The 13,321-nt window shown below is 44.8% G+C and overlaps 1 protein-coding gene across 1 annotated transcript in view; it reads left to right on the forward strand.

Moving 5' to 3' along the window:
* The window catches only part of LOC137540937 (polycystin-1-like), a 228,347-nt gene that overhangs the window by 110,989 nt on the left and 104,037 nt on the right, over positions 1–13,321 (forward strand). Inside the window, exons 28-32 of the mRNA XM_068262113.1 lie at positions 1,341–1,485; positions 4,634–5,176; positions 7,540–7,699; positions 7,819–8,065; positions 9,486–9,675. Coding sequence (XP_068118214.1) covers positions 1,341–1,485; positions 4,634–5,176; positions 7,540–7,699; positions 7,819–8,065; positions 9,486–9,675 — 1,285 coding nt within the window. The remainder of the gene's footprint in view (positions 1–1,340; positions 1,486–4,633; positions 5,177–7,539; positions 7,700–7,818; positions 8,066–9,485; positions 9,676–13,321) is intronic.

Genomic DNA, 13,321 nt, shown 5'->3' on the forward strand with positions numbered 1-13,321 from the left:
GATTGTGTATGTTGGGGGGACCACTGCTGCCAGATTACATGTATTTTGGGTGATACGTGTATTTTCAGTGATCTGCTGCCAGGTTATGCATATTTTGGGAAACTGCTTCCAGATTATGTGTATGTTGGGGGAACAGCTGCTGCCAGATTATGTCTCTTTTGGGGGAACCACTGCCATATTATCTGTATTTTGGAGAATCCTCTGCCAGATTACGTTTTTTTGGGGGGTGAAATGCTGTCAGATTACATCTATTTTTGGGGGATACACAGAGGCAAAAGCAGGGGGGATTACAGCTGCCCAGAATCCCCCCTCAGACCAGGGCTGGTGCAGTGTCTGGGGACAGGCACAAGTTGAGACACCAGAATATCTACAGCACTGCTCCCTTTCTTTCCCTGCTACAGTTGACTTTGGACAGAGCAGCAGCGTGTGTATAGAGCACGGAACAGTTCTGTTGAATTTAACAGTCAGGTATGAGCACAGCCCTATGCCTTGCTGTGTGAATGCTTCACTTTTCCCTTAATTAGCAATGTCAACTGTCCTCATTATTATCTGTATCCAAACTGCTCTTGATCGGTCCCATTGTTGGTCTGACGGGAAATTGCATTATGTGTACCCAGCATGATTTCCTACTTTATTATTATATAAGGAGACCTTTCAGGAATCCCCCCCCCCCCTTGAAAATCCTGGGTTTGCCCCTGACTATGGCACAGCTCAAACTCCCCCAGCTACACTACTGCTAAGGTCATGTATATTTGGCCCCACCCATGACCACGCCCACATACTGCTGCATGACCACGCCCATTTTTTTGGCTCACTGGGAGCATCTATACCTGGTTTATTCTAAGTGGACACCTGGCTACCTATAATGGGGGTACTTACACCTGGCTACCTATACTGGGGACTCCTCTACCTGGCTTGTACTAAGGGGACACCTGGCTACCTATACTGGGGGGCTAACTAATGTTTGAGCCCATGGGGGAGAGGGGGGCAATTTTTACACATTTGCCCTGGGAGAAATTCAGCCTAGAAACTGCCTTGGAGATAAATAATGTCTCAGCAGAGCTTGTTAACTACCTCTGTGGATTTCCACAAAACATGCACTGTTGGGGGTACTTGAGGACTGAGTTAAGAAACCCTGATGTAGTACACCCTTTGTACCCTTCATTTCCGAAAGAGAAGTTACATGACTGCACTGTTCTGTGACTGATGATTTTAAGCTTGCGAAAGCATGATGCTACCAAACCTATAATCTTACGTTTAATAACAATGGCCTTGTGTATGGCTGTGCATACATACCATAGTAAACGCTGCATCTTATGTCGTCTGTCTCATGATTTAAGTTAGCTCATGATGAAGTGGATGGACCAGTATGGTGGCTTGTCTTGAACGCTGCAGAGAAGATGATCCATGTGCTGGCTGAGGAGGGGAACTGGAGGCAGAGACCACCTGATCCTGACATACCTGAAAACATGCTCACCGTTCTGGGTACAGTTCATTCATGTCTTCATTCAAGTGATCATATAACATTGATAAGATTTGTTTATACATGATTGGGTCCATGCCTTTTAAAGGAGAACTGTAGTGAGTGGTATATGGAGGCTGCCATATTGATTTCCTTTTAAGTAATACCAGTTGCCTGGCAGCCCTGCTGAGCTATTTGCCTGCAGTAGTGTGAATCACACCAGAAACAAGCATGCAGCTAATCTTGTCAGATCTGTCAAAAATGTCAGAAACACCTGATCTGCTGCATGCTTGTTCAGGATCTAGGGCTAAAAGTATTAGAGGCAGAGGATCAGCAGGGCAGCCAGGCAACTGGTATTGCTTAAAAGGAAATACATATGGCAGCCTCCATATACCTCCCACTACAGTTCTTCTTTAAGCCACCAGCAGACAATAAAATTTAATCTTTTAATTAACCCATTCAGGTTCCGTCGTTTACACGTGAGAAATGTTCACCTCCCATTCATTAGCCTATAAATTTATCACTACTTATCACAATTCACTGATCTATATCTTGTTTTTTCCGTCACCAATTTGGCTTTCTTTGGGGGGTACATTTTGCTAAGAGCCACTTTACTGTAAATGCATTTTAACAGGAAGAATAAGAAAAAAATGGAAAAATTCATTATTTCTCAGTTTTCAGCCATTATAGTTTTAAAATAATACATGCCTCCATAATTAAAACTCGCGTATTGTATTTGTCCATATGTCCCGGTTATTACACCGTTAAAATTATGTCCCTATCACGATGTATGGCGACAATATTTTATTTGGAAATAAAGGTGCATTTTTTCCATTTTGCATCTATCACTATTTACAAGTTTAACCACTTCACCACTGAGGGGTTTTACCCCCTGACCACCAGAGCAATTTTCACCTTTCAGCGCGCCTTCCATTCATTCGTCTATAACTTTATTATTACTTATCCCAATGAAATGAACTATATCTTGTTTTTTTCGCCACCAATTAGGCTTTCTTTAGGTGGGACATTATGCCAAGAATTATTTTATTCTAAATGTGTTTTAATGGGGAAATAGGAAAAAATGTGGGAAAAAATTATTATTTTTCAGTTTTCGGCCATTATAGTTTTTAAATAAAGCATGCTACTGTAATTAAAACCCATGAAATGTATTAACCCATTTGTCCCGGTTATAAAACCATTTAAATTATGTCCCTATCACAATGTTTGGCGACAATATTTTATTTGGAAATAAAGGTGCATTTTTTCAGTTTTGCGTCCATCCCTAATTACAAGCCCGCAGTTTATAAAGTAACAGTGTTATACCCTCTTGACATAAATATTTAAAAAGTTCAGTCCCTAAGGTAACTATTTATGTTTTTTTCTTTATTGTATTTTTTTTTTTTTTTAATTACAAAAAAAAAATAAAAATTGGGGAGTGTGGGAGGTAATGAGTTAATTTATTGTGTAAATGTAATGTTTATATATGTAAAATGCTTTTAGGGTGTAGTTTACTATTTGGCCACAAGATGGCCACAGAGTGTTTGTTTACATGCGACCTATAAGCGTCCGGAAGGACGCTTACAGGAAGCAGTAGGAGGCTGGCCAAATCACAATGATCTCGCTGTTTCTGAAAGAAGCAGCAGATCATTGCGGGGGCTTAGATCAACGAACGGGAATGGATTTTCCCGTTCATTGATCTCCGGGCGAGCGGGCGGCGGCGTGCACGAGCGGCGGGTGCGCGCGCACGAGCGGCGGGAGCACGGACAGCGGCGGTAGCGCGGGAAGGTACGGATTTCTCCGTCCCTGGTTTTTTAGGAGGGAAAAAAGGGGCGGAGAAATCCGTACGCGTGGGGGTAAAGTGGTTAACATAAAAAAATATAGAAATATTTCATCTTTACATTGATATTTAAAAAGTTTAGACCCTTAGGTAAATATTTACATGTTTTTTTTTTATTGTAATGGTTTTTTCTTTTTTATACTAAACATTTTATTTGGGTACTTTTGGGAGGGTGGGAGGTAAACAATAGATTTATAATGTAAATACGTGTTAATTCTTTTTGTTTTGTTTTTTCAGGTGTAGTATTACTTTTTGGCCACAAGATGGCGGCCATGAGTTTGTTTACATGATGTCACTCTAAGCGTAGCACTCGCTTAGAGTGACGCATCGCGAAGGAGACGGCCAGAAAAAGCTCAGCTTCCGAGAGAAGCTGTCGCTTTTTCAGCGGGGGAGAGGAATCAGTGATCGGGCTCCATAGCCCGATACATTGATTCCTTGGCTACCGAATCCGCGGCCGGGAGTGCGCGTGCACGTGCACGATCGGCCGCGGGGGCGCGCGGTAGCGCGCATGGTTCCTGGACGTAGAAACTACGTCCAGGAACCAAAATAGGTTAATAATATTGACAATATTTTTTCACCTACTTTTTGGTCCTTTTTCAATTGCAGAGCTCTGAAAAGTTATTTTAAATAGATGAAAATTATCTCCTAGGAAAAAACTTAGAAAAAGTGAATAGCATATGGCCCCAAAACTGAAAATTAAATGATGAGAGAATGAATGGTATATGTAGTACTAATGGTAAATGGAAAAGAAGTAACATAGAGTCTCATATTTTTATTTCCAGTTTCAGGCCTTTATTTTCAAACAGCAGCCATGTCTGTGTGACATGACATCTGCTTTATTCAGCTGCAAAATAAACAGAACAGAAGTAATGACCCTTAGAAGTTTCCATCTCTAAAATGTTATCAGAAGGCTATTCTTAGCCAGATAAAATGATTTTGTCTTCCTATTCAAGTATTCAGAAACTGACTTTTGGCTGAAGTCAAATTTTCTGATAGGAAGAGGCAGGCTTTCTGTAATGTTCCCTCCCATAACCCTCCCATTCCCTGCTCTTCACGTCCCATTCACTCCCAGTCACATTTTTCAAGGAGTGATTACAGGTACCAGAGGGAACAAGGACGGGAACGGACAATTCACAGAGGTGTGTGGATCCAGCATAAACACACCTCTGTGCTTACCTTAGATAGACTTGCTTGGGTCGGTTCTCCTTGGTCCTGGCGTCCTAGAGACTATCACACATCAACAGATTTAATTTTAAACTTTATGTACCCATGTTGTGAACACTGCATTAAATTTTAATTTCACTAAAATAGGTTATGTTTTCACCCATTTCCAGGTGGTGCATTAACCTACTCATATTCTGAGGACCTTAATCTTGCTGCCTTTAATCTGATGAGAGCACTGATCATCTCGCTCGGAAAGTCACGTGCCATGGATGAGGAACCTCTAGTGCTTAAGGTTCCTGGAATCCGAACGCAAGTGACACCACTTCTATCTGGATGCCTCCTCCCCACCTGCGGTTGTCCTGCTTTTAAGTTTCCTAAGCTACTACATAATGTAGCTGGCCACCAAGGACTTCTCCAAGTGGTCATTGAACTAGAAGAGAACCCATTTCCAGGTGGACTTCCTCCCAACCTTACATTGTCCTCTCAGTTGGTCGCTTTAGAGTTCTTATCATTCAGTGGAAATCCTGTGCTTGTAGAAGACCTTCCTGAAAGCTCAGCAATCCAGTTGACACTGCCTGTCAAGAAGGAAATTGCTCTGAATCCAACCTCAGCCTTCATACCACCAAGGGGTACGGCCAACCTTACACTCAGTGCAAGCATGCCGCATAGACCAGCAGGGATGCATCTGCACCTAAGCATTACTTTGATGGATGGTAAGTGGATCTTGGAGGAGATGAACACATATTTTGAAGATGTGAAATTCTAGCCAAAAACTTTTTAAAAGCCCAAGTTCATACACAGTTTTGAACTTAATAGAATATGTGTAACGATTAATGTCAGCACACAGAGAGAATCTGATTATTGATGATCTGCATAATCATCAATAATACAGATGTATACTTAATTATGGATGATCTGCAGAATCACCAATAACACAAGTATGACTAACCTCTGGACACCTAATGAAGTGTAAGTGTTTGGTGTAACTGTAGGCTATCTCCCGTGAGGCGGGAGGCACAGGCAGCTCGGCCAGGAACCACCTGAGGGGCAGGTGGCCCTCGGCTGTGCAGGGACTCCTTGAGAGAGGGAATAGAGAGAACCTGGCAACCAGTGATACTTGGAGATCAGATAATAGACTGTACTGCAGCCAGGGGACTCCAGAGGAGTAGAGGCCACCGGCTGCTAGCAGGCCGGACTCTCTGAGGAGCAGGAGTCCTAATAGCTAACTGACACTTGGTGGAATAGTGTCACAGCTAGTAAAGATAAACTGAGCACTCAAGGGATGAGTGACAGCCTGGAGGGTCGGGCAGGCCAGGTCGGCAACACACGAGCAGATAAGGTACAGAGACAGAAGGCTGATTCGGTAACCGGGTACAGGCAGGGTTTGGCAACAGGTAGGCAGATATGCAGAGGTACCGAATCAGTAAGCAAGAGAGAGGTCGACAGAGCAAATAGTCATAACAGATATAAAGCGCAGTCCTAGTCTGAGGTGTGAGGTCCTCGGTCTCGACACCCAGGAACTAGTCTAGATAATAACTCAGCAATGACACAGTAGTCCTAAGCTTGGGTGTGAGGTCCTTGGTCTCAACACCCCAGAACTGGTCTAAGGTATAACACAGTAATAACACAGTGATCCTAAGCTTGGGTGTGAGGTCCTTGGTCTCAACACCTCGACTGGTCTAAAGTATAACACAGCAATGACACAGTGATGCTAAGCTTGGGTGTGAGGTCCTTGGTCTCAACACCCCGGAACTGGTCTAAAGTATAACACAGTAGTAATCTGGCTAAGTGTGAATTCCCAGGTCCACCTGGTTCTAACACACTGTGGGATCTGACTGAGGTCTGAGTGCTCACACGTAAGTATTCGCAACGGCAGACAACCAGAGACTGACCAGCAAGATTTATATATACTGCAGCGCTCCTCCGCGCCGCCCTGCGCCACTCAGCCAATCAGTACCCGCGCTGGGATCAGCTGATCGACCTGATCAGCTGATCCCTCTCCTACTGGCATAAAGGGCCTGCCTTCTAGCGCGCGCGTAGCTCTCCATCTGTGTGCACTAGAAGGCCCAGGCAAACCAGACGCTTGCTGCTGTGTGGAAACTGCCGGTCTGAACGCGGAGACAGCCGCCCCACTGCCAGACCGTGCGGCGGCATCTCCGTAATCCATTACAATATGATTTTAAGCAGGGTTGTGGAGTCAGTACAAAAATCATCCAACTCCGACTGCTCACTCCCCAACTCCAACTCCACAACCCTTGCAGACCCATAGGGTGGGTACAAAAATCCTCCAACTCCTCAGTTTCTGAAACTACTGACACCAACACCAGGTACCCAATAATTGCTCTGAATCCACAGCCCTGATTTTAAGTTAATTCTGTATGTTAAGTTTCGTAAAAAAAAAAAGGTACAGTAACAGTTGTAACCAATTGCTACATTCCCCTAGACTGCAGTTGCCTTTTCACTATCCCTGGTCCCCGCACCCTTCAATTTAAAGACACACCTCATACTTTACATGAACATGACCACCTGATTATAGCCAGCCAGCCATTCACAAAGTTATCAATCAGTCACTTTATCAAATCAGATGGCTGAATCTGGTATCAATTTATCTGATGGTCAAGTCTGGTGGCTGTCAAGTAAGGTATGACCAGCTTAAGGAAGGAAAAAGAGAATCTGCTTAAAATGCTTTACTCACCCATAAGATAAAAGGGAACACCGGTATCTAGAAACTTGTACATACTGAAACATTACCGGGGGAACACATGGGGAAGACCGGACAGGGATCTGTTGATAGTTGGGAAAATGCCAGTACCGCCACACATCTGAAGGAGTTCTTTCCAGTATGTCGGATTGGTTGTTTCAATTGATTATGGATGGAAAGTGATTGAAATTACAATCAGTCGGCTACTTTGCAGCATTGATCTCTGGAAAATTCCATCATTATGATTGAATCTGCTGAATATAGATGCCGCAAATCGAGTAATGTATTTTCACCTTTACAGTGTAGTGTATCAACATGGTTTTCTTAGTTACAAGCAGATCTTCTTTAAAAGAACTTTATTTCACACACTTCTAGGGTCGGAGCGGTCCCTTGATGAGTCAGCAGGTGTTGAAATCTCCTATGGCCTCATGAATGTTCCCAATAATTCTGATGAACATAGAGTTCATATGCTGAACATCTCCCCAGGGTTGGAGAACACTCACAATGTCACTTTGCTTCTTCCAAGCTCCTGGAGGTAAGTCTGGACCTCATTCGTGTTTCATCTCTACCTAATCACTCGTATTTCATATAACAGACAAACACTGTCTATAAATGAATCTTCTTTTCTCTCCATGCCTCATTCTGGTGTCTCAGTGGGTCCTTACTGGAGGTCCAAGTGAACGTCACCAGTCTCCTGTCCATCACTTCTGTTACGCTCTCAGCCTGCCTTTTCTCTAGCGTCTGCCAGTACTTCCATGTGCCCAGCCTGACCTGGAAAACAGATGGAATGAGCCCAAGCAATGCCAGCAAACCCGGACAGGCCGCGTGCCGTGCTCAACATCTTACTCTTTTTGGAGCCAGCCTCTTCGTTCCTCCACACCGCCTCCTCTGGTTGCCTCCTGTTAGTAGCTCAGTCTTATTTTATGGTAGATAGTGTTATAGTGGTCCTGTAACTTCCACGGTGGCATCAGCCAGACCTGTCAGCAATGAAATTAGCCCCTAGCAGGGGAGTCAACCTCCAGTCAACAAGGGCTGAGGTCCTCACACATTTTTGGCACAGCTCAAATTATTTGATGGGAATCAATTAGGATAGATGTCGTTCATCAAGTAGAGCACATTTCTCAGTCTATCCTAAACACTGGCATGGATATGGCCCTCAAAGACTGGAGTTTTGACATCCCTGCCCTAGATCATATGTTGCATACCCTTGGTTTAATGCTGGCCAGACAGGTGAAGATGTTAAAGCATGATACAATTATCAATTTAGAAAAATGATTACACCTATAAAAATTTGAAAAAAATAATCTTAAAGCAGCCAGAGGCTATCTACTGTTTGGAAGTTCTAAGAGTATACAGAGTTGAAATCTAGAGCCAGATGACCCACAAGGCAATCTATGCAAGAGCCTATGACACAAGGGATGCCCAGAAGGCCCAATCTCTTCTTTTATATCCTCTGTGTTTTTCCACTTGTATTTTCCCCACTTTTTAATTTTCCTTTCAGAGTTGCCTACATAAAGGTCAAAATGATAGGTGTAAAGTTTTGGTGACCCAGAATACTCTGTCTTATCATCTTTTTAGTCTTAATGCGACTCTGCTGAAACTTAGTGAAGGTACAGGGAGTTCAACTCTAGAGCTTCACTACTGGTCAGATAAGTCATCTGTCATGGTAAGGACCAGTAGGGAGGCTTGGGAGGTGTAGCTAGGGCAGAACAAGCTGCAGGGCCAGGCTACCATAGGTGCAACCTGAGCAATTGGCCCAGGACCTCCGAGCGATGCTGGGCCCACCCATGTCTCCCCCATGACTTGTGGTCCTCAGGGTCCTTACACCATTATTGGCAGCATAGCAACTCATCTGTCCCGGCACGCTGCTCCATTAGTCTGTGCTCCCCATCTTCATTTTTGCTGGCCACATCTTCTTTGTGACCTGGCAAGTCATTACATAATAACTCGCTAGGCAATCAAGAAGAGATGCCCCTGTGAGGAAGAAGACTAGTTGAGCAGTGGACAAGTGAGTTGCTATGATGCCAAAAACAGTTCAGGGGCTGTGGGGAACACAAGTCAGGCGAGACCTGGGGGGGGGGGGGGGCAGGGGGGGAGGAGGCCATAAGCTCTTTTTCTGGTTGGGGGGGCGAAGTTAATTTTGCCCGGGCACCCGACTGGAGCCTGAAGCAGCCCTGACAAGGCTAGCCCCCATTCTCCGCCCTCAAGAATGCCGGATGGTTGAGACTGCCAAATGCCTGTGTTCCAGGCAGCCAGGACTTTATTGTAGTTATTTCTTGTCCATGCTTTCTTGCTCACTTTAACTTGTATTTCTCCTCCAGGCTCCCCGTCATTGGACCCTTGCTCTGATGTGCTGCTCCGTTCTCCTTACTCTCTATCTGCTGCTGGTCCTCATAACTCACAAGATGGACCATTTAGACATATCACGAGTGGGGACTATTCCACTATGTGGTCCCAAAGGCCAGTACCGATACTGGGTGCTGGTGAAGACTGGCTGGAAGAGAGGGGCAGGTGTGTAGTGATTCTCACACTTTAGGCAATGGAGTGTACAGCACTCTTGTCTTGTAGCTCCAGAGTTCCAGGTTAAATTCTGAGCAAGAACTCTTTCAACATAGATCTAGCATGTTCCCCCATGTTTGTGTGCCCCTCCACTAGATGCCTCAGTTTCCTCCCACACCCAAAAAACATGTTTTCAGGTCAACTGCCTTTAAAAAAAAAAAAATAATTGCCCCTAAAAAGGGGTGGACATTAACGTTTTGCTCTGTTCTGTGCCACGCTGTTGGCCCTATTATCCCTTCCATAGCATCAGAACACGCTGCTAGCCAACAGGCTGGCAATGCTTCTGTACAGAATTTGGCCCTGAACCGTCACCCAAGAAACAAGTCCTGATACCTGCGGGCGACAGTCCTCGTACATGCGTATGAGGCTTTAGACAGTGACAACTGGTCAATGGTAGTAGCTTAGTGAAGGAGGAAGAGACGGGCACAAATTACAACCCTTTCCTAAATCTCACTTTCTGGACTGTTGCACACAGGTTCACTTTAAAGCAAATATAAAGCAAACCTCAAAAATAAAGTTAGGCCCCGTTCACACTTGCGTTTTGGCATGCAAACGGACCGGATCCGGATCAGAATTGTACGGTTCCGATCCGGATCCGATCCGGTCCGTTTGCATCAGGCATACATCAGGCTGCCATCCGGATCCGTGTGGGAAAAATAGTGAAATTACTATTAAAATTGTTGGGGTCAGCAGAAGGTGCACCTGGTGCACCTGTAGAATCAGGTTCCTCCGCTGTTTAGGCCTCACCTCCACCTCCGACATACTGCCAAACAGCTCCAGCACGTTAGCCACTGCTGCTCCACTCCAGGAATGCTGGTCCCATGGGTCCCCATCCGAAATGACCGCTAGAATACGCACCCCTGTATCAGTATGGGGTGCCCCAGGGCTCAATCCTCTCTCCCCTGCTTTTCACAATTTACATGTTACCACTTGGAAAACTAATCCAAAACCATGGCCTGACATACCACTGCTATGCAGACGACACCCAACTATATCTTTCCTTCAAGCCTGGTGTGACAGACCCAACTCTAACTTTAAACGCCTGCTTACGTGAACTACAGCAATGGATGAATGACAACTGGCTGAAACTAAATGCAGACAAAACTGAAGTCCTTCTGATTGGAGGGCAGAGCATGATAACAAAACAACTTAACTTGCAGTCTTCATCACTGGGAATAGGAGGCACGGATCTACGCAGCTCTGATCATGTGCGTAGCCTGGGAGTTCTAATTGATGGGAATTTAAACTTCAAAACTCAAATCTCTGCTGTGGTGAAATAATCCTATTTTCACCTGAAGAACATTGCAAAAATCAAGCACCTCATCCCCCCAGAAGATCTGCCAACCTTAGTCCATGCCTTCATCACATCCCGACTGCACTACTGTAATGCTCTCTACACTGGCCTTCCAAAAAAGGTCTTGTACCGCCTACAGCTGATACAGAATACTGCTGCTAGACTGCTAACCAACCAACCCTGTCACTGCCACATAACGCCAGTCCTGCACTCCCTTCACTGGCTACCTAAAGAATGGAGGGTCCTATTCAAGATCGGCCTACTGACATTTAAAACCCTGAATAATCTGGGCCCTGGATATATGAAAGATATGTTGCAGCTGCGTAGCAATCCCCGCATACTCAGATCCACAGGTTCTAATAATCTAGTCATACCCAGAGTCCACTTGGAAACTTTTGGTCCCAGAGCCTTCTGTCATGCTGCCCCTACGTTTTGGAACTCTCTACCTCAACAGATCAGGACAGCTCCATCCCTGGCCGTGTTTAAATCCAGACTGAAAACCCACCTGTTCAGTTTGGCATTTGCAGAATTATAACTTTTGTTGTGTGAATACTTCATCCTACTACCAATTACTGAATCTGAGAGAGCCTAAGCGCTTTGAGTCCTATGGGAGAAAAGCGCTATAAAAATGTTATTGTATTGTATAGGAAGTGAGGTAGAACGTCAGGTGTTTGTACCCAGTGTGTTCTGTGCTTTCCGTTCCCCATTGGTTTCTATTTCCGGATGGTGCAGTCAGGCTCCGGTCCGGGTGCGTGGGCCGGATGATCCGGACCCGAAAAATAGCGCATGTTGGAAAAGTGTCCGGAGTCCGGATCCATTCTGGCTCCGTTCTGTACGGAACGTACGCATGTGAACGTCCGCATAGACTTTGCATTATTATGCGGAACGTACGTTCCGTTTGTACAGTATACGGTCCGGATCCGATCAGGCGAATCCGGACAGGGAACGCTAATGTGAACCGGGCCTAAGATACTCAACTATGGAGAGGGAAAGCTCTGGATCCCCAAGATACTTCCTGGTCTTCTCCACCGTTGTCCTCCTGTGAAAGTGCACGCCTTCAGGAGTCATCGGATGTTCCCACTCCCTGCAAGCCTCTTGTGTCGGATCCCTCTGCCTTATTTAAAAACCATCTGAAAGCTTTGGAAACACTTGCGCCCCTGAGTGCTTACCAAGAGAGGCGCATCCGTACTGCACATGTGCAAGCCCAGAGTAGCGCATGCACAGTATGGACCAGCAAGTCTTCAGAAGCACACTGGACAAGAGTCCTTCTGAAGCCTACCGAGGACTCCTTAAGGCATTTTTGAACAGGTGGTCAAATAACTTTCATGGGGAAACAACAGAAGAACGAGGACATGAAGAGAGGACCAGAAAGGCTCTAAGGCATCCAGATCCTTCCCTCTCCATAGGTGAGTATATACCTTTTTTTTTCTAGGTTTGCTTTAGTATTGTTTTAACACGAAGGGTGCCCATACACTTATAGATTTGCAGTAGATTCGACCATCCTGATAGGAATGTATCTGATGTGTGCAAAACAGTAGGAACAGATTTCAGAATGAAATCTATAACAAATCGATCGAAATGCAGTGTTGCACTATTCGAACCAATGCAACTTTATGAGCCATTGATCGGCTGCCAGCAGCCGATCGACCTAGATTTTACATCCAGACCGATCGAGTAAATCGACCAAAATCAGTCCAAAATTGTTCAATCGCCTGATCGATCATACTTCCTGCTGGATCAATTTCTAGCCGATTCGAATCGGCTAGAAATTGGTCCAGCAGGAAGTATGATCGATCAGGCGATTGAACAATTTCGGACTGATTTTGATCGATTTACTCGATCGGTCTGGATGTAAAATCTAGGTCGATCGGCTGCTGGCATATTTCAAAGGCAGAAATCGATCAGTGTGTGGGTCCCCTAAGATCCTAAACCAATATTCAGATGTTTTGGCTCTATGCTGGCTAAATGCATGTTCAGGTGTTACTTACACACTACCATCGTTCCCAACTGTCCCTCTTTTGGAGGGACAGTCCCTCTTTCCTCCTCATGTGTCCCTCTTTCAGAACTTTGTCCCTCTTTCTATGTAAATATATATATTTCTCTACTAAAAAATGTGTTTGACTCTAAACTTAATTCTCATCCTTTAAATTGATATATTACTTATTTTAAAATGTTAATATGAAGGAAAAGGAACCAGGATAGAAAGGACCATGTGGTTTGATTTATACAAAAAACATATTTTTAGGGGGTGACGGGGAGTGAGCAGGGGTGTGGCATGGGCGTGGCTTAAGTGTCCCTCTTTCT

The sequence above is a fragment of the Hyperolius riggenbachi genome, chromosome 12, assembly GCF_040937935.1.
Source record: "Hyperolius riggenbachi isolate aHypRig1 chromosome 12, aHypRig1.pri, whole genome shotgun sequence".
Taxonomy (NCBI): Eukaryota; Metazoa; Chordata; class Amphibia; order Anura; family Hyperoliidae; genus Hyperolius; species Hyperolius riggenbachi.